At 42.4% G+C, this 22,503-nt stretch overlaps 1 protein-coding gene across 3 annotated transcripts in view; it reads right to left on the bottom strand.

Moving 5' to 3' along the window:
- Positions 1-635: 635 nt before the first annotated feature.
- The window catches only part of LOC126191560 (retinol-binding protein pinta-like), a 282,679-nt gene continuing 260,811 nt past the window's right edge, over positions 636-22,503 (bottom strand). For all 3 annotated transcript variants that reach the window (XM_049932475.1, XM_049932473.1, XM_049932476.1), the window contains one exon: positions 636-1,384. In XM_049932475.1, coding sequence (XP_049788432.1) covers positions 1,233-1,384 — 152 coding nt within the window. In that variant the 3' untranslated portion in view covers positions 636-1,232. The remainder of the gene's footprint in view (positions 1,385-22,503) is intronic.

A 22,503-nucleotide genomic window follows, 5' to 3' on the forward strand; every position in this document is an offset into this window, starting at 1 on the left:
AGAGCACGCGTATTACGTATCTGGATGAACCCGAACTGCTGACAAAATTTCAGACGGTGATCAAAGACACTGATAAGTATTTTTGTATAAGGGAGCCGTACTCTCTGGTTGTTAGTTATAGAGATTTTTCAGTTCAATACAAATACAAAGCAGAAAGGTGAGGGGTGAGAAAACAAGAAGACAGTGATTATTTCTGTTTCAGAGAAGGTAGGTGCTGTGAGGTGTGAATATTAGAGAGCCATCTGTATAATAAAATGGTTAGAAAATGCTGGCACGAACAATTTGCAGAAGAATCAAAAAATCGGTAGAGGTCGACTTTGAGAAAGATCCGTTTGGGTTTGGGAAACTGTGAAGGTAGGAGGAAAAGAATGCAAGTAGTGAGTTCTAGAGCTTGTACAGAGAATTGACTGGAGTTGCAAAGCTTGAAAGGCACAAAGGGAAAGTGGTAGTTTAGGACGGCTGTCACCTATCAGACGGAATTCAGTCTGGACATTGTGGCGGTAAAGAAAATTAAGGAGAAACTTGGATAGAGACATAAAGTTCAGGGAACTGAATCTGGCAAGCAGGGGGAAGTAGATTAGAAAGTAAGTCACTGGCTGTAGTAGATGCGTTTTGCTGCTTGAGTAGTAGATGATGGCCGAAGTAGGGAGATCATAAAATGCGAACTGGCAGCTGAAAAAATAACCATTTGTGAAAAACAGAAATTTGTTAAGGATAATCATAAATATTTTAGGCTTTTTTCTGAAGGTATTTGTCTGGAGTGTAGCATTGAACTGAAGCGAAACGTGGACGATTAAATGTTCAATTAATAAGAGAATAGAACTGTTTGAAATGTAGTGCTAAAAAGATTGCCATACATTAGGTGGGTAGGTCGAATAATTGATGAAAGGGCACAATTCGACTAAAAGAAGGGATCGGTTGAACTAAGATATCCACAGATGGACGTCCGGTGCTGTACATATGGAGAGGTGAAGAAGTTTCTGCAGAGGATAGACTATCATTTGGCTCTGTACCAAACCAGTTTGCGACTGCAGACCTCAATAAGAAAACATGAAAAGAAATGATGTTACTCTCTAACGAACCATCGAAGGCCATGGGGCTGTTATGCCAAAACACTCAGAAATTATCACATAACAGATTCTGAAATTTCGTTGGTGGATTCCAGGTTCACCCTGTGTACCACAGTTTTCTGTCCACAGGTGACAGAATCTACGCATTGAACTGTGACGGCGTCAGTCTACTGAGAGCTTTTTGAAGGATCCCGCCACACCGTACATGTCGTCGGCATAGTGGTTGTCTGGGGGCCTCTTGCTCTCGTCCGAGGTGTAGCGGTCCTGCTCCAGCAACCACTCTCTCTTCTCCTCCGCCCTCCTGATGAATTCATCTGAAATAAGAAAGTACACTTAATTATTCAGTCTCTAGAAATTACTCCTACTGTCCACAGCTACACGAATGCATCTCCATCGTCAGTGATTTTCGTTTGTGGAAATTAGGCTGTTGTCCAAGGTATATTTCTCTGCCTAGCGTTTCGTCTTCCAGCGCTGAAAACGTCTGAGTCTATAAAGATTCATATACCAGTACAAACTTAAACTAGTTCAGCAACATTCGGAATTACTGTAGGAAAAAAAGGAATAACTAAAATGAAAGCTTTACTCCCGAAAATGCCATATATGCTTTCACCAATCAAATTTTGAATGATCTGAATAACCGAACACCACCCATTGGGATTTTTTGTGATCTCTCAAAGGCTTTTGATTGTGTAAATCATGAAATTCTGCTAGACAAGCTCAAGTATTGTGGCATGAGTGGGACAGTGCACAAATGGTTTAATTCGTACCTAACTGGAAGAGTGCAGAAAGTTGAAATAAGTAGTTCTCATAATATGCAAAGATCAGCACATTCCTCAAACTGGGGAACTATCAAGAATGGGGTTCCACAAGGGTCAGTCTTGGGTCCTTTGCTGTTCTTAATATATATTAATGACTTGCCATTCTATATTCATGAAGAGGCAAAGTTAGTTCTCTTTGCTGATGATACAAGTATAGTAATCACACCTGACAAACAAGAATTAACTGATGAAATTGTCAATACTGTCTTTCAGAAAATTACTAAGTGGTTCCTTGTAAATGGACTCTCACTGAATTTTGATAAGATACAGTACATACAGTTCCGTACAGTGAATGGTATGATGCCATTAATAAATATAGACCTTAATCAGAAGCATATAGCTAAGGTCGAATATTCCAAATTTTTAGGTGTGTCCATTGATGAGACATTAAATTGGAAGAAACACATTGATGAACTGCTGAAACGTTTGAGTTCAGCTACTTATGCAATAAGGGTCATTGCAAATTTTGGTGATAAACATCTTAGTAAATTAGCTTACTACGCCTATTTTCACTCGTTGCTTTCATATGGCATCATATTTTGGGGTAATTCATCACTGAGGAATAAAGTATTTATTGCACAAAAGCGTGTAATCAGAATAATAGCTGGAGTCCACCCAAGATCATCCTGCAGACATTTATTTAAGGATCAAGGGATATTCACAGTAGCTTCTCAGTATATATACTCTCTTATGAAATTTGTTATTAACAACCAAACCGAATTCAAAAGTAATAGCAGTGTGCATAACTACAATACTAGGAGAAAGGATGATCTTCACTATTCAAGATTAAATCTAACTTTGGCACAGAAAGGGGTGAATTATACTGGCACTAAAGTCTTTGGTCACTTAACAAATAGTATCAAAAGTCTGACAGATAACCAACAAGTATTTAAGAAGAAATTAAAAGAATTTCTGAATGACAACTCCTTCTACTCCATAGAGGAATTTTTAGATATAAATTAAAAAAAATAAAAAAAATAAAAAATAAAAATAAAAAACACAAAAAATGAAAAAGTTGTTATATTAACTTAAGTATGTTGTTAAATTAACTTAATTATGTCATGTATTGGAAAATTTGACTCGTTCCACATCATTACGAAATATCGTATTCATGATCCATGGAACTAGTATTAATCTAATCTAATCTAATCTAATCTAATACGGCCGTCGCTTGGCAGAGCAGGAATATACAGAGAGCGGAAAACAATTTTACCAAAAGTGTATGGTAGAAAGACCGCATCAAACAAACGAATTTGGGTATAGGAACTAGGAGGGGTCGCAACCGCAAATTTTCGTCGCTACAACAGCGTTATTTCAATCTGATATATGCTTATCTTTAATCAAAATGAAATGGAATACACAGAAAATGTACACGAAATGTTTGGACTCACCAATCCTCACGACCGGAACAAGACAACTTAAATCATCAGATACATGTATACCTGTACTTACCTGCTGTCTACATCTACATCCACATCTACAAGATTACTCTGCAATTCACATTTAAATGCTTGGCGGAGGGTTCACAATCATACTATCTCTCTACCATTCCACTCCCGAATAGCGCGCGGGAAAAACGAACACCTAAACCTTTCTGTTCGAGCTCTGATTTCTCTTATTTTATTTTGATGATCATTCCTACCTAAGTAGGTTGGGCTCAACAAAATATTTTCGCATTCGGAAGAGAAAGTTGGTGACTCGCCGCGACGAAAAACGTCTTTGCTTTAATGACTTCCATCCCAACTCGCGTGTCATATCTGCCACACTCTCTCCCCTATTACGTGATAATACAAAACGAGCTGCCCTTTTTTGCACCCTTTCAGTGTCCACCGTCAATCCCAACTGGTAAGGATCCCACACCGCGCACCAACATTCTAACAGAGGACGAACGAGTGTAGTGTAAGCTGTCTCTTTAGTGGACTTGTTGCATCTTCTAAGTGTCCTGCCAATGAAACGCAACCTTTCGCTCGCCTTCCCCACAATATTATCTATGTGGTCTTTCCAACTGAAGTTGTTCGTAATTTTAACACCCAGGTACTTAGTTGAATTGACAGCCTTGAGAATTGTATTATTTATCGAGTAATCGAATTCCAACGGATATCTTTTGGAACTCATGTGGATCACCTCACACTTTTCGTTATTTAGCGTCAACTGCCACCTGCCACACCATACAGCAATCTTTCCTAAATCGCTTTGCAACTGATACTGGTCTTACACAACACTTCTTTACACATGAAAACAATCACATACCCGTGTTTGATGTCTCAATATGTCTTGAGAAGTTCAAAGTAAATGAAAAATGATTGCTCTTATACGCAGATATGCCATCTCTTAATTAACATACGTATGTCGCAGCAAATGTTCAAGATGACCGCCATTTCCACTGCGCCCCTAGTTCCTATTCTCAGATTCCTTCGTTTAATGCTTTTGGTCCAAGTTTTTTCCATGCCCCATAAAACAGCCTTAGCACATGCGGTCAAATGTAGTTAAGAACGTCAAGAAAGAAACATTGACACCAGGCCTATGGAACACAAGAGCAAGTGTCTTCTGGGAAGTACGGGTAAATCGTCAGTAGCAGATCGTGTGCTCTGCAATTAAATATCCACAACATACGTTTTTCCGATGCTATGGTTTAATTAAGATCCACTTATTACTATTCTGTAATGCACAGAGGCGCCACAGAATGTCAGAAGCACAGAAACCGTTTTAATAGAAAAGAAGAAAGACTGGATTTACACATGATGTGAACCTTGGTGCTAAACAAATCAAACAACGACAGTTCCTCTCCACTAATAGCTCCCTAGCATACGCCGGCGCGACTCTGCCAACTGATGCAGCGGTTTCATGACGTCACGAACCGATAGTTGAGTGGACACGTGTCAGCTACCTGAGCGTGTTTGAGCCTGTAGTGATGTATGAGTCTTTACAGGCTCTGATAATGCATCCAGCACTGAAAGACGACAATTTTGGCCACGAATTTTGTCATTAACCATGACATCATGACCATAAAAACAGAATTCACCAAAGGCAGAAATATCGGTCATGAAAACTCGCCTTGTATGATATGTCGATAACGTGATGGAGGAAGTCTCAGATACTGGATTTTTACAAAGACCTTTCGAATAGTCTTTCTGCACAGCGAAGATGGAGTTATGTTACAGGAAAATATGTAATGTGGTCGCAATACGCAAGGTGACTGAGTGCCAAGCGTGGTGTGATTGGCTTTGTACATACGACTACTTTTCCATTGCTGTGAGTGGTAGACTTGTCACGTGTAAAGCTGATTACCGTCCTATGGATCTTCCAATACAGGCAGACATAAAAATTCACAAGGTATTAAGTAGTTTAAACTTAGAAACCACCTGGAAGTCTGTGGGAACAGAAATAATATGGTACAAAAGTGAGGCGCCATATCGGCCCATTCTGACCAACTGGCGTTGGTTTCATAGGGAAAGTCAGATGTTCATGTATCTTACATTCAACTTTGCGCAGTGTGTGTCACAACACTTTACAGTTGTTAGTAGCGAGGTGACCGTTTCCTTATCCAGTGAATCTGCCCTCATGCTAATAAGGTTTAAAGATCAAGTTCTACCAGGAGTCACACATGTCGATTACAAACATTATGCACTATGTTGTATGGACTGAGACTGTTAAATTAAACAGAAAAATACGTAAGAACAAAAATTGTTAACAGTGGAACTGAGCAACATTCACAAGTAGTTTAATAAGTTCCTGTTGTCATTAAATGAGTGCTTAACCTGGAATAATCTTTATGGCTCAGTTTGATAATAACACATATCCTAATCAGTCTTCTGTTTGCTAACTTTCTATTACGTAAACTCTTTGGTTTTATACTCTGCTGTAAAAATGTAAATTCTTTGCTACACAACCACAGCATTGTTGTTGTTGTTGTGGTCTTCAGTCCTGAGACTGGTTTGATGCAGCTCTCCATGCTACTCTATCCTGTGCAAGCCTCTTCATCTCCGAGTAACCACTGCAACCTACATCCTTCTGAATCTGCTTAGTGTATTCACCTCTTGGTCTCCTTCTACGATGCTTACCTTCCACGCTGCCCTCCAATACTAAATTGGTGATCCCTTGATGCCTCAGAACATGTCCTACCAACGGATCCCTTCTTCTGGTCGAGTTGTGCCACAAACGTCTCTTCTCCCCAATCCTATTCAACACTTCCTCATTAGTTATGTGATCTACCCATCTAATCTTCAGCATTCTTCTGTAGCACCACATTTCGAAAGCTTCTATTCTCTTCTTGTCCAAACTATTTACCGTCCATGTTTCACTTCCATACACGGCTACACTCCATACAAATACTTTCAGAAATGACTTCCTGACACTTAAATCTATACTCGATGTTAACAAATTCCTCTTCTTCAGAAACGCTTTCCTTGCCATTGCCAGTCTACATTTTATATCCTCTCTACTTCGACCATCATCAGTTATTTTTCTCCCCAAATAGCAAAACTCCTTTAATACTTTAAGTGTCTCATTTCCTAATCTAATACCCTCAGCATCACCCGACTTAATTCGACTACATTCCATTATCCTCGTTTTACTTTTGTTGATGTTCATCTTATATCCTCCCTTCAAGACACCATCCATTCCGTTCAACTGCTCTTCCAAGTCCTTTGCTGTCTCTGATAGAATTACAATGTCATCGGCGAACCTCAAAGTTTTTATTTCTTCTCCATGGATTTTAATACCTACTCCGAATTTTTCTTTTGCTTGCTTTACTGCTTGCTCAATATACAGATTGAATAACATCGGGGAGAGGCTACAACCCTGTCTTACTCCCTTCCCAACCACTGCTTCCCTTTCATGTCCCTCGACTCTTATAACTGCCATCTGGTTTCTGTACAAATTGTAAATAGCCTTTCGCTCCCTGTATTTTACCCCTGCCACCTTTAGAATTTGAAAGAGAGTATTCCAGTCAACATTGTCAAAAGCTTTCTCTAAGTCTACAAATGCTAGAAACGTAGGTTTACCTTTCCTTAATCTTTCTTCTAAGATAAGTCGTAAGGTCAGTATTGCCTCACGTGTTCCAACATTTCTACGGAATCCAAACTGATCATCCCCGAGGTCAGCTTCTTCTAGTTTTTCCATTCGTCTGTAAAGAATTCGTGTTAGTATTTTGCAGCTGTGGCTTATTAAACTGATTGTTCGGTAATTTTCACATCTGTCAACACCTGCTTTCTTTGGGATTGGAATTATTACATTATTCTTGAAGTCTCATGGTATTTCGCCTGTTTCATACATCTTGCTCAGCAGATGGTAGAGTTTTGTCAGGACTGGCTCTCCCAAGGCCGTCAGTAGTTCCAATGGAATGCTGTCTACTCCGGGGGCCTTGTTTCGACTCAGGTCTTTCAGGGCTCTGTCAACACGCAGTATCGTATCTCCCATTTCATCTTCATCTACATCCTCTTCCATTTCCATAATATTGTCCTCAAGTACATCGCCCTTGTATAGGCCCTCTATATACTCCTTCCACCTTTCTGCTTTCCCTTCTTTGCTTAGAAATGGGTTTGCATCTGAGCTCTTGATGTTCATACAAGTGGTTCTCTTATCTCCAAAGGTCTCTTTAATTTTCCTGTAGGCAGTATCTATCTTACCCCTAGTGAGATAAGCCTCTACATCCTTACATTTGTCCTCTAGCCATCCCTGTTTAGCCATTTTGCACTTCCTGTCGATCTCATTTTTGAGACGTTTGTATTCCTTTTCGCCTGCTTCATTTACTGCATTTTTATATTTTCTCCTTTCATCAATTAAATTCAATATTTCTTCTGTTACCCAAGGATTTCTACTAGCCCTCGTCTTTTTACCTACTTGATCCGCTGCTGCCTTCACTACTTCATCCCTCAAAGCTACCCATTCTTCTTCTACTGTATTTCTTTCCCCCATTCCTGTCAATTGTTCCCTTATGCTCTCCCTGAAACTCTGTACAACCTCTGGTTCTTTTAGTTTATCCAGGTCCCGTCTCCTTAAATTCCCACCTTTTTGCAGTTTCTTCAGTTTTAATCTACAGGTCATAACCAATAGATTGTGGTCAGAGTCCACATCTGCCCCTGGAAATGTCTTACAATTTAAAACCTGGTTCCTAAATCTCTGTCTTACCATTATATAATCTATCTGATACCTTTTAGTATCTCCAGGGTTCTTCCATGTATACAATCTTCTATCATGATTCTTAAACCAAGTGTTAGCTATGATTAAGTTGTGCTCTGTGCAAAACTCTACCAAGCGGCTTCCTCTTTCATTTCTTACCGCCAATCCATATTCACCTACTACGTTCCCTTCTCTCCCTTTTCCTACACTCGAATTCGAGTCACCCATGACTATTAAATTTTCGTCTCCCTTCACTATCTGAATAATTTCTTTTATTTCATCATACATTTTTTCAATTTCTTCGTCATCTGCAGAGCTAGTTGGCATATAAACTTGTACTACTGTAGTAGGTGTGGGCTTCGTATCTATCTTGGCCACAATAATGCGTTCACTATGTTGTTTGTAGTAGCTTACCCGCATTCCTATTTTCCTATTCATTATTAAACCTACTCCTGCATTACCCCTATTTGACTTTGTGTTTATAACCCTGTAGTCACCTGACCAGAAGTCTTGTTCCTCCTGCCACCGAACTTCACTAATTCCCACTATATCTAACTTTAACCTATCCATTTCCCTTTTTAAATTTTCTAACCTACCTGCCCGATTAAGGGATCTGACATTCCACGCTCCGATCCGTAGAACGCCAGTTTTCTTTCTCCTGATAACGACATCCTCCTGAGTAGTCCCCGCCCGGAGATCCGAATGGGGGACTATTTTACCTCCGGAATATTTTACCCAAGAGGACGCCATCATCATTTAATCATACAGTAAAGCTGCATGCCCTCGGGGAAAATTACGGCCGTAGTTTCCCCTTGCTTTCAGCCGTACCACAGCATTATACATCTTTAAACCAACAGCTATACCGCATCTACCAATGTTTTCATTTAATTATTATCTTTGATAGCTGCTACCTAATCTCTTGGCTACATCACATGCTACTGAATTAATTCGTCAGTGCTTGCCACTAATAACAGCTATGGGAGTGTTGTGTACATAGTTCCGCGTAGTCAGCACGTACACAACTTTCCCACTAGAGCGCGCCCCGCTAAGCACAACAGCGCAGGCGCAGCGCTCGTCCGTCTCTGCACTACGAGATGGCGCTGCCGTGGAGACGAACCAAATTCTGCTTCCGCCGATCCGTGTATCAATATGTAACGCAGCCAATGAAATTGCTGCTAACGTAGAACCTTCTCTCCTCGCGCAGTGATACATGAAAGCGCGAGGTATTATAACGAGTGTACAGACCTCCGATTAGTCAGTCTGCATTTGTCTGCATTAGTCTGTACCAGTATGTACCAGTCTACATTTGTCTGTACCAGTCTATAATCAAGTTTCAGTCTGCGCCTAATAAGATTATCATATTCCTGTACATAGTCATGAAGATAAATGTATAGACACTTTTGTCAAGTATCAGAGATATATGTGAGAATAAGATTAACGTACCAATACCAAAGTAACCTCAGATTGTCAATTGTAAATAGCATCCAGCAACAATTTAAGTAATTTTAATGCTTGTTATTATTTTAATAAAGGTGTGTGAAAATTAATGAAGTTCTGTTTAAAGTTGGTCACCGTCAATCAGCTACTCTAAGCGTGCAAGTGGCATTTCTATCGTCTGACCTAACGGCAGAAGGTAAACACGCCACGATAAGACCACGAGACATATTGCTGACACTCGCCTACTTCGTTAGAGTGACAAATCAAATAATCTGATGGTGTGTGTACTGAAGGTCTTACAGTACGCACACCACAGGAAGGATGCACTGCACCCAATGCTACAGATGTCGCACACACTGAAATCTGTTAAACGACTACTACAGCTTAAGGTGTATGTCAACAATATGCGACAAACTGCACCTTTCTACCTGTTCTTTTTTTGACAATATACATGATGAAAGTTTTATTGTCATTTTGAAACACCCCGTGTTATAAAAATGGACGTGTGTTTGCTCCACATCTCCTCCTAAACTGCTGGATTGATGCCAACCAAACTTGGTACACATACCACTCATTGTATGGGGAGAGATACTGTGAGGATAAGAACCACTTTCCACTTGGGTGGAGGTGGTGGTGATAATGGGGTGCCATAGGACATGGAGAGAGAGAGGGGGCTGAAGAGACAGACGGAGAGAGAGATGAGGAGGAGTTGGGCAAAGAGAGAGGGAAGAGGAGAAGGCCAGAAATGGGGAGATGGACATAGGATGGTGGCAGGAGGAGATACGGACACACACACAGGGGAAGGAGAAGACTGACACAGAGAGGTGGAGGAGATGAACCCAGAGTGGGTGTAGAGATGGCCAGAGAAAGGGGCAGGAGAGGGGAGGAAATGGACAGTTGGATAGAGGGACTGGGGAGCAGGAAATAGAGAGAGAGGGGGGGAGGGAGGAGTAGATTGATAGAGAGAGAAGTGGAGGATATGAGCAGAGAAAGGCTGTGGAGATCGACACAGATTGGAGGAAGAGATGATGGACAGTGAGAGGGGTTATTAGAGGAAGCCGAAAGGCACGCGTTTTAGCTCACGCAGGCTGGCGTGAGGTTTGGAACAGGACAAGGAAATTAGAATTTAGAAAAAACGGACGTAGCTGGTGGAATACTTAACTTTAATCCATTAATGGTGAACGTCGCTCTTGACTGTACATTATTTACAATATCAATAGTAACTGAACATGGCGCCTTGCTAGGTCGTAGCAAATGACGTAGCTGAAGCCTATGATAACTATCGTCTCGGCAAATGAGAGCGTATTTTGTCAGTGAACCATCGCTAGCAAAGTCGGCTGTACAACTGGCCGAGTGCTTAGGAGTCTCTCTAGACTAGACCTGCCGTGTGGCGGCGCTCGATCTGCAATCACTGATAGTGGCGACACGCGGGTCCGACGTATACTAACGGACCGCGGCCGATTTAAAGGCTACCACCTAGCAAGTGTGGTGTCTGGCGGTGACACCACAGAGAGGGCAGGAAAGAGGATGAACATAGCGGAGGGGAACAGATCGACAGGTAGAGTGGGGAGGAGCAGATGGACGGGGAGGAGATGTACAGAGACATGGGGAGTAGGAGAAGGACAGAGAGTGGGGGAAAGGAGATGGACATAGGGGCGAGGTGCAGATGGAGAGATGGAGAGGGGGGAAAGAGAGATGTGAGCAAAGTGTGTGACACACGCGTTTTTGGGTGACACTGGTAAAAACGTAGTCCTTTTATAGATTTGGGAATTATAGGCTGTTTTCTGGGCGTGAGCCAAGCCCTTCTACCATAAATTGGATCATTTGATAGTATTTAAAAAAGAAAAAAACGCATCACCAGTGGAAAAATGTGCGTGTGAGGAGGGTCGTGTTTATAACTCGTAGAATATCGATCTAATCAGTATTTTTTTACAAATTATAGTATTTAACAAAAAAATAACTTGATTTAACAGTTCTGTTAATGTATTCAAACTTGTGAAAAAACTATTGAACCCTATTACAGGTAGATTTAAGAACAAAGATGAGTTTTTATCTACTGTAATCGTTTTGTCAAAAATAAGTATACGGATATTTTAGGATATCGGTGCTTTTTCTTCCATACTCTTACGAGTACGATTTCTTGCAGCACTAGTCATGAGTAAAGCATTGACAACCTTTAGTTCGCAACCGTGTCCCTATGCTCGGCGCGTATGACTACGCGTCGTTCACTGATGCCGTCCTCTCACGGGGCATCAAAAGGCATGTAGTCGAAGAGCTGGTGACGTCACTGCGTGGAATTCCACGTTCCACAACACTGCGGAGGGCGAAATAAAGAATATGGCTCGTCACTTTTTGCCTCGTAGAGAGGAACGTGGTCAATGTGATGCGACGTCATTTTACGTCACAAGTTAAATCGTATTTCTTTGGTTTTGTTTCTCAGAGAGTGTGTGACACGATTATTAGTCGTTTCAAAGAATCAGAAACTTAAGGATCCCTTAAAACGCGTAGTTTTATCTAGCATTTGTTACAATAAAATGACAGAAAACTACATGTATATGTGAAGGCTTTCTGTACTTGATAATATTTTTAGTGTTATAAGTTTTGTGCTAAGAATGCATACCGTTTGAGTGCTATGGCACAATGACGACCTCTAAAAAGCGCGATTTGTTGGTATAATTTGCATGTAAAATATCAGATAATGACATTTTATGCCATATACCGAGAGCCAGTTCATATGTAACAGTATAGCGCGGTTGGTGGGTTCGTGAGCTCTCGCGATCGCGTGCCCACCTCATAGTAAGGTTTCTTCATCTTTGTTTTCTGAAAGATTCTGGATTTTTCTTATTCATTTAATAAAAGCGTTACCTCAAAGTCGACGTTATTTATAACGAATAATGTATTTGCTGCAGTTGTTGTTGCAAACACCAACGACTGTAATGTCCCCAGTGGCCAGAAATCTTAATGTGACTACCAGTCTATCCAGAAAGTAAACAAAAATTACATGAAACTTCCTGGCAGATTAAAACTGCGTGCCGGTCCGAGACTCGAACTCGGGAACTTTGCCTTGCAGAACTAGCAAGGTTCGCAGGAGAGCTTCTGTAAAGTTTGGAAGGTAGGAGACGAGGTATTGGCAGAAGTAAAGCTGTGAGGAGGGGGCGTGAGTCGTGCTTGGGTAGCTTGGATGGTGGAGCACTTGCCCGCGAAAGGCAAAGGCCCTCAGTTCGAGTCTCGGTCCGGCACATAATTTTAATCTGCCAGGAAGTTCCATATCAGCGCACACTCTACTGCAGAGTGAAAATCTTATTGTGAAAAATTTTCTCGAAGTTTCTGCTATTACGAAACTTTCTTTAAAATACATATACCTATCTCTGGCTATGTGAAATGAGTCAGTTTGTGTCTTGCTGGCAAATGACTTTCTCAATGATGACTTCGTAAATATCTCCTGTTCCATTCGAAACAAAAACCGAGCGGGGTGGCGCAGTGGTTAGACACTGGACTCGCATTTGGGAGGACGATGGTTCAATCCCGCGTCCGGCCATCCTGATTTAGGTTTTCCGTGATTTCCCTAAATCGCTCCAGGCAAATGCCCGGATGGTTCTTCTGAAAGGGCACGGCCGACTTCCTTCCCAATCTTCCCCTAATCCGATGAGACCGATGACCACGCTGTCTGGTCTCCTTCCCCAAACCAACCAACCAACCATTCGAATCAAACGTTTACAAAGGCAATGCAATCTCGAGTATATGGATCTCATGAATGCGCAAACTGACATATAGAGTACACAGCAACTATATTCAATTTAAAACCGAAAATGAGATGAAATTTCAACTGCGTTAACGAATAACGTCTACTAGTACGTACCTGAAATCGTTGGACAGCGTTATGTAGTATTTTTCTGCCACTATTTGCTGTTCAAGCCATTGACGAGGCCAGAATCTTCTTCGCAATTTTCTCCGCTCTTGCTCGGCAGTCCCTAATATGGTTGCCGCAGCTATCTTACTTGGATCCGGTTTCGTGAAGCCACTATGTGCCGACAACGGTCGCTGGAGAGTGCTGAGAGCGCAAATCTCGTTAACCAGCTCGTCCCGTGTGTCGGCGGCGCTATCTCTCCTGAGATCGTATGTTCCGTCTGCGTCCTCGTCAACACTAGCTGCCTCGCCCCGTGTGAGGACGGTTTTACTCTCGATGCAAACGAGCGATTTATTATTGCGGTTTCGCAGCATAGTTTTCTCGTGCGCTTCAGCAGTGTGTATGAAACGACGGAGCCGTATACATCACGGGAATAAACTGATTCATTGCTCACTATGATCGTTACCGATCAGACTTCGATACATTTTCCTTGCACTGTGCTTTGCCACAATTGTCTATACAGTAATCTGCGAAAAGGTTTCTTCTTACTTGGGCTGATCTGATTCTATTGCTCAGATCAAGTAGGATGCTTCTCAAATACTCTGGAATTTTTCAGTCACCTTTCTTCTGTGAATTTATGAATGATCTCTCTCTTTGTAAGACCCTCAAAGCTTCACCAATTTTCTTTACTGTTTTACACAGTGTTGTGTGACAGACTATGCATTGAATATGCAGATCTCCTACCCAGATACCTGGAAAAAATGAACAGTTGACGTTATAGCTGTGTTTTTACTGTTAATCCATCAAACTAGTGTACATTCAATCGAAAATACTTTCTTTCGTCATCTCTTAATAGTGAGACGAACGCTCCCTTAGGAACCAGTGAACCAACCATCGGGTGAGTTCAAAACCTTCTGTTCCGTTTCTTATTGCATTCACAAACGAAATAAACACTGCCTGTTTTCTTCTGCCTACGTGCATACTGGTTGACTTCCAGTCCAGTATTGTTGCGCAATGATCACTGTGACGTCGCCGTATGTGCACTACGACGATTTCTACGGCAGCGAGAAGGCGCAGCTGTTACACGCTCGAGTGTGAGCTGTGCACCGTTCGCACAGGCTGCGGGGTGAAAGAATGACTGGACGCTGTGCTCTTCCATTAGTCACCACCACTACACGTCGAGCATTTCACCCATTTCACGTATTTGGCGTATTTGATAATGTTTTTTGTTTTGAACCTGACAGCCAATGAGAAAATAGGTGCAGTTTTCAAGCAGTAAAGGCGGACAGCATCAGCTGGTAATATACGTAATTTTATGGTGGCTAACTTTTACTGCACAAAAAATAAATTATGTACTCCTTCCAAAAGAAGTTACAAACAAACATTAAAATCAAATTATAATGAGCAGCAAAATGTGTGACAATAATTTTGAAAGAAAATTATTAATTGAACTTTAATCTGACAGGTTTTCAACACTGTCAACAAGACGAAATAATGGAAAGAATATTTATTTGAACTAAACAAAATTGAGATATTGTCACAGTATTTTTAAAATAGTTATTTTAAATGCAATTGTCTTTAATTTTGAAATGAGAGAGAGCGTAATAATTTTCTTTTAATGTCTTAACTGTTGCTGCAGGTAGTGCGATGACGTCAGCGGTAGTCCACGCGGACGATGTGTAAAGTGAATCCTGGTTCGTGGCGTGAAGATAATGATGGATCCTCCTGTTTCATTAATATTCCAGTTACGGCGGTGGTCCACGTCTCCGTTGTAGTCGAATCAGCTGGCAGCACTGGCGCGATAATAAATAGTTCAAGTATGTGCGTTGTCGTTGCGCGCATGACGTTTTATTATTAAAAGTTTATTAATCACGCGGTGCGGGTAGGCTTAAATTATGCAATGTCTTTAGTATTTACGATATATATCCGGTTAATGCCAATACTTCGCAGAGTTCTTTCACCTTGTTGTCACAGGAAAAAGTCACATGTGTTCATCACTATAACAGTCCGTTAAACATCAGTTCAATTTACGTCATCGTCTTTAAGACAGTTTGGACGATGTAATAAAAGTTTCTTGATCAAATTACAGCACTGTTCTTTTACTTAACTTTTTGGTTTGTTCCACTTTCACGGTTAGTGTCTCCACACGACAATGGTGTCTGATTCATTGCTAATTGTCACAAGTTCACACACTTTGTTAAATCGTCACCGCAAACACTCGATATACACTCCTGGAAATTGAAATAAGAACACCGTGAATTCATTGTCCCAGGAAGGGAAAACTTTATTGACACATTCCTGGGGTCACATACATCACATGATCACACTGACAGAACCACAGGCACATAGACACAGGCAACAGAGCATGCACAATGTCGGCACTAGTACAGTGTATATCCACCTTTCGCAGCAATGCAGGCTGCTATTCTCCCATGGAGACGATCTTAGAGATGCTGGATGTAGTCCTGTGGAACGGCTTGCCATGCCATTTCCACCTGGCGCCTCAGTTGGACCAGCGTTCGTGCTGGACGTGCAGACCGCGTGAGACGACGCTTCATCCAGTCCCAAACATGCTCAATGGGGGACCGATCCGGAGATCTTGCTGGCCAGGGTAGTTGACTTACACCTTCTAGAGCACGTTGGGTGGCACGGGATACATGCGGATGTGCATTGTCCTGTTGGAACAGCAAGTTCCCTTGCCGGTCTAGGAATGGTAGAACGATGGGTTCGATGACGGTTTGGATGTACCGTGCACTATTCAGTGTCCCCTCGACGATCACCAGTGGTGTACGGCCAGTGTAGGAGATCGCTTCCCACACCATGATGCCGGGTGTTGGCCCTGTGTGCCTCGGTCGTATGCAGTCCTGATTGTGGCGCTCACCTGCACGGCGCCAAACACGCATACGACCATCATTGGCACCAAGGCAGAAGCGACTCTCATCGCTGAAGACGACACGTCTCCATTCGTCCCTCCATTCACGCCTGTCGCGACACCACTGGAGGCGGGCTGCACGATGCTGGGGCGTGAGCGGAAGACGGCCTAACGGTGTGCGGGACCGTAGCCCAGCTTCATGGAGACGGTTGCGAATGGTCCTCGCCGATACCCCAGGAGCAACAGTGTCCCTAATTTGCTGGAAAGTGGCGGTGCGGTCCCCTACGGCACTGCGTAGGATCCTACGGTCTTGGCGTGCATCCGTGCGTCGCTGCGGTCCGGTCCCAGGTCGACGGGCACGTGCACCGTCCGCCGACCACTGTCGACAACATCGATGTACTGTGGAGACCTCACGCCCCACGTGTTGAGCAATTCGGCGGTACGTCCACCCGGCCTCCCGCATGCCCACTATACGCCGTCGCTCAAAGTCCGTCAACTGCACATACGGTTCACGTCCACGCTGTCGCGGCATGCTACCAGTGTTAAAGACTGCGATGGAGCTCCGTATGCCACGGCAAACTGACGGCGGCGGTGCACAAATGCTGCGCAGCTAGCGCCATTCGACGGCCAACACCGCGGTTCCTGGTGTGTCCGCTGTGCCGTGCGTGTGATCATAGCTTGTACAGCCCTCTCGCAATGTCCGGAGCCAGTATGGTGGGTCTGACACACCGGTGTCAACGTGTTCTTTTTTCCATTTCCAGGAGTGTACTTTTCAGGTTTTACTGTTCACTTAATAATGCACGATCTCCTATTAACACAGCGGACGCACTGTAAGTAACTGTTCCTCCACGTATCACCGTCTTTCACTCCGAACTTTTCGACGTTTTTCACTCGCGAACCGACCACGATACCACAATAACTCGCACGCTCTCTATCGATAGTCGTTCGCTCTCTCTCTCTGACATAGTACTTCTCCTAGCCTAACCAAAAATTTACAAAGCATATAGAACCAGAATATTCATATTCGTTCAATGTAAAATATAAAACAGTAGCAAAATGTATGTATAAACAGTGTGACGTATTAACAAATAAAGAATAGTTGAAATAAATGATGCATACGTACTATGACAGGGTAACGCACAAAGGCAAAAAAAAATTTCTATTGACTTTCGGGGAAAGCGATGTCTTTACAAGCCTCAGGAAATGTAGAAACAGAGCTCCATGCTCAGCCACACTCGGGACCTCCTGTCACAGCCACTGCCCCAGTCATGCTAAACGTGTGGATGTCATTATCCGTGCCGACCGGCGCATTACAACTCGGCCGTTGGCTCTACAGTTGTCGGTCAGCATTGGATGCGCGTCTGCAATGATCGGAGATGATATTCGAAGAGGTGCTCACGATGGGTACCACGTATGCTCACAGCGGAGCACAAGATTCAAAGACAGGCCATTTCATCTGAATTGTTGGAGCGTTTTGAGACCGACGAAGAGGCCTTCCTGTCACGGATCGTTACGGGGTAGGAAAGCTGGGTGCGCCCGCATCTCGTGGTCGTGCGGTAGCGTTCTCGCTTCCCACGCCCGGGTTCCCGGGTTCGATTCCCGGCGGGGTCAGGGATTTTCTCTGCCTCGTGATGGATGGGTGTTGTGTTGTGTCCTTAGGTTAGTTAGGTTTAAGTAGTTCTAAGTTCTAGGGGACTTATGACCACAGCAGTTGAGTCCCATAGTGCTCAGAGCCATTTGAACCATTTTTGAAAGCTGGGTGCACCACTTTGCGCCGGAAACAAAAAGGCAGTCCATGGAGTGGCATCATCCTCATTCACCATTAACGAAGAAATTCAATCAACACCCTCTGCCGGAAAAGTCATGGTGACAGTCTTCTGGGATTGTAATGGCGTCATTCTTCTGGATGTCAAGAGGATGAACCATCAATTCAGAGGCATACGTGAAGACACTTCATGATGTTTGGTTTGTGGGGCGCTCAACTACAGGGTCATCATACGTGAAGACTCTGTATAAACTCAAGAACCGTTTCCGACGTGCGATCGGGCAAGAATCCAACAGTAATCTTGCTCCAACACGATAATTCACGCCCACACACAAGTCTGAGAACCTTGGAACACATCGTCAAATTGGGCTGCACATTCACCCTAAAGTCCAGACCGGTCACGCTAGGAATTCGATCTCTCTGGGCTGCTGAAAATTTCTCTACGGGGAAAACACTTTGATGATGACGAAGGTGTCAGTCACGCAGTGAAGACATGGCTACGCCAACAGGAAAAGGGCTTTTACCAGCTGGGAATACATGCTCTTCCACAACGTTGGCGCACGGCCATAGAACATGATGGAGACTACGTGGAAAAGTAGGACATGGACAAGACATGTTGATGTATATTGTCACCAAATTATGACTCTTGAACGACCCTCGTACTTTCGTAGCTCTGCGGATTGATCGGGATTGTCCGAAAACAGTCGTTGCTTGTCATCTCGTTCATTTCTCATTTCTTTCATGTTGATAAATGTGATTTCCGTGAAGTGAATCATTGTTAGCTTGATAGTGGTTTATACAAGAGTTGAAAAAGCCTACTCAAATACATAATTTATAGAAAGCAATTAATTAAAAAGAAATGTTGAATGAACGTAAGTAAAACAACCAGCCCAGTGCATGTCTGAATACCAGTACAAAATACGTTGATCTATGAAAAGTAAAATTTATTTGTTATTAAAACTACGTTATTCCCTGTTTAACATTAATTGTGAATTGAACAGAATGTAAGACTATTAACGATGAATAAACCTAAAACTGAAAACTCTTTCCACGAACCGATCGATAGCTAAATGAACAAGATCCATTACATAACGTTGAGAAATCCGAAAACAGACCTACTCCTTTACAAAATGACTATACAGCTGAACCTCGCTTAGCTAGCATTATTCGCTTCTGAGTCTTACTTGCTATACGAAACAATCGCTGCCTTCCCTGGGTGACCTTATCATTCTGGAAGGCACAATGGTTCGACACAAGTACGTGTCTGTCCTTGGGGACCATGTCCACCCCTAAACTCACTTTGTTTTTTCCTCTGCACGTTGGCATCTACCAGTATGACAGTGCAACAAGTCATATTGCTCGCAGTGTACCTGCGTAGTTCGAAAAGAATGAGGCTGAGTTTACCATACCCTCCTGGGCATGAAACTCACTAATTTAAACCCAGTCGACGGTCTGTGGGACTCGGGATGTTCGCGCCACGGATCCTCGACCGTCCAGCCTAGTTCAACTCGCTACGGCGCTGGACTTGGCATGGCTCCCTCAGGTGACCCTACGCTCACAAGTGTCGCGGCGGTCCGATCTGCAAGAGGTGCTCATTCAGGTTTGTAATAGGTGGTCACATTAAATTTGACGACTCTATAATAATGATATAATCATTAGGCTATTTATTCTTCAACATTTTCTGTTATCTCATGGTCACTTCTTACCCGCGGAGCATAAGCTTCACCATCAAGATTAAAGTCAGACACAACAATGGTACGAGTCAGCTTTTTATGAGCAAATGCACAGTGCTTTATTTTATGATTAATAAGCAGCGTCTCTCATTTGAATTGTTTAAAATCATACTTTATACTTCTCAGGCATTGTTTCTAACAGTTTTTCATCACAGTTTGACACCAGAGCTACCTGCCATTGGTGCCACTTAGCCTGGTAAAGGGAAAGAGCTGTAGGTCCTATACTACACTACAATAAGATTACAACAGATTCTTCAATGAGGAGGCCGTAACAGCTTGTCAAACAGCGGTTCTGCTTTTAAGACACAAATAACCAAACAGTTTTCTGATTTAAGCCTATTTCTCTTCTTAGTTTTTGTGTTGACCATTGAACACTAATTCACGCGAGTAGGAAGAGGCGAGCGGCACTAATGATTTCAAAGCTTTCCTTGCCAGTCGTGAATATTCATCTTTTCTCTTCACCCAAAAGACAATTATCCATCTATGACCGTTGCTATCTTCATAGTTCAGTTCTGGAAACTAACTTAATAGTTCCTCTTCCAAACTATGCAAACACTGTACCATGCAAGACATGTGATTACTTACTGGCGCCGACTGGTCCATTGCAGTTTTTAAGACAATTTTCTGAAGGGAAGGGTAACACTCATACATCATCTTTTGTAAAGACGTTGACCACAAACGAAGTTCTGCGATGTATCATTTCATTTATCCGTGGCCGTTATAATGTTTCCTTCGGCCGGCCGAAGTGGCCGTGCGGTTAAAGGCGCTGCAGTCTGGAACCGCAAGACCGCTACGGTCGCAGGTTCGAATCCTGCCTCGGGCATGGATGTTTGTGATGTCCTTAGGTTAGTTAGGTTTAACTAGTTCTACGTTCTAGGGGACTAATGACCTCAGCAGTTGAGTCCCATAGTGCTCAGAGCCATTTGAACCATTTTTTTTTTTGTTTCCTTCTCTACTTTTGAGGCTTTTATTTGAAATATTTAGGTGGTTGAAGGATCATCGAGAAATGCTGATTTTAATAGCTAAACAAGGTCACAAAAATAATTCGCATACCCAGACTTAGAATCTTGAATGAACATTAACAACTCAACTTTTATTTCCAGAACGAGCGTCAATACCTTTTCTTTGGAAAGCCACCTGACTTCTGGTGATAAAGGAGATTTTGATGCAGCGAACCCACGTCTCCACAAAAGATTCTAAACAGTCGAATTTGCAGCGCTAAGTTCAAAACTTCGGTCACCTCTTTAAGCACGTGATTTAAATCGGAAGGTAAAACTGTACTTGCCAGTGCTTGTCAATGAAGAAAGCAGTTTGTCCACGAATCACATGGCATTACTGATTTCAATTTCGCAACGAGCACCATCAGTAGAAATGGCGATACATTTTGTCCAATAGATCGTGTAGTTTCGATTGCTCTCGAAAAACATGTCGTGCAAACACTGGATAGTAGTATTCGGAGTAAGTGCTTTGCAAAATGAAACGTCTTCCATGATACTTTCGTCCGCTTCGAAGCGCACAAATACCATAAATTGCTCTCAGTCTGAAATATCAGTATATTCAGAAAACTGAAAAGAAAAATTTAGGCTCTTCTTCGATTTTTAGAGTAATTGTACTCGAATGTTTCCGCCATATCGTTTATTCTGCGTTTGATGGTGTTATCAGAAAGCGGGATGCTTTTCAGCTTTTTTTACCGAGTATAATTTCAAACACATCCAGGGCTGCTGGCAAAATAAGATCCTTGGCATTTGTATGCGGCTAAGAAGATCTTCAGTCACATAATATTATTGTTAATGAACCAATAACAATACAATTTTAAGTTTACCATCGAAGAAAACCCACGATTTATCAGCTTCCTTAAAATGTTTGGTTGAGAGATGACGCATAAACTTTGGTGGTTTCAAACTGTGACGTGACAATACTTCGCCGCAAATTACTCTTTGACATTTATTGTTCATGACAATAAAACCGTACTTGAAATAACTGTCGTTAAAGTGATTTCTTTTTCGACTTTGATTCACATCCGCCACTACTACGTGTACCTCGCACAACTGACTGAAAGGAGCGAAAATGGGCGCCTGTGCGACCGCTGACCAGTTCTCGGCCCCACGCCGCCCACACGGTAAAGAATACACTCGTGTGTCACTGCTCACAGGGAGCTGCGACTACCTTGCACAGTGCACTCCTCAATCAGTTTAGTATCACTAAAAAGAAAAATATTTTGCCTTTGAAGTCAATGACATAGTTTTATTACGATTCTTAGGATCACCAGATATTTTTACTTGCACAGGTGTCGCGTATTCAAAAACGTTGAAAAACACTGCTTTATGCTGAAGGAAATTCAGCATAGCATACGGAGGGGCAAGAGAATGTTTGCAGTATGCATCACCCACAGAAAAAGTTGTAATTTACTATGTTGGTAGAATGTAACAATTATAACAAAGGAATCAATCTACCAAATTTGACAAAAAGTTTTGACTTCTGTAACGAGCATCCCAGGATCCAATGCCTATACTGAAAGGATTTTTTTTTATTGATGACTGCCAAATGGACTGCTGTAAGAAACAGAAGTTTTGTTGAACTTATTAAGGCTGAATTACAAAACCAGAGATTGAAAATACCGCTACAGGTGTAAGGTTCTTTTATTGAGAACACAACCGGTTTCTGGCTCTTGTACGCCCATCTTCAGGTGTCGAACCGGAAATAGCAAGAGACAGGACATAATTTTTATACGCAGCAATACACATGAAAAACAAAAAAAGATTCCACAAAAAGTTTAAAAACAGCCGGTGGGGCTGCTGTTGTTGTGGTCTTCAGTCCTGAGACTGGTTTGATGCAGCTCTC

This window comes from Schistocerca cancellata, chromosome 6 (assembly GCF_023864275.1).
Source record: "Schistocerca cancellata isolate TAMUIC-IGC-003103 chromosome 6, iqSchCanc2.1, whole genome shotgun sequence".
Classification (NCBI taxonomy): Eukaryota; Metazoa; Arthropoda; class Insecta; order Orthoptera; family Acrididae; genus Schistocerca; species Schistocerca cancellata.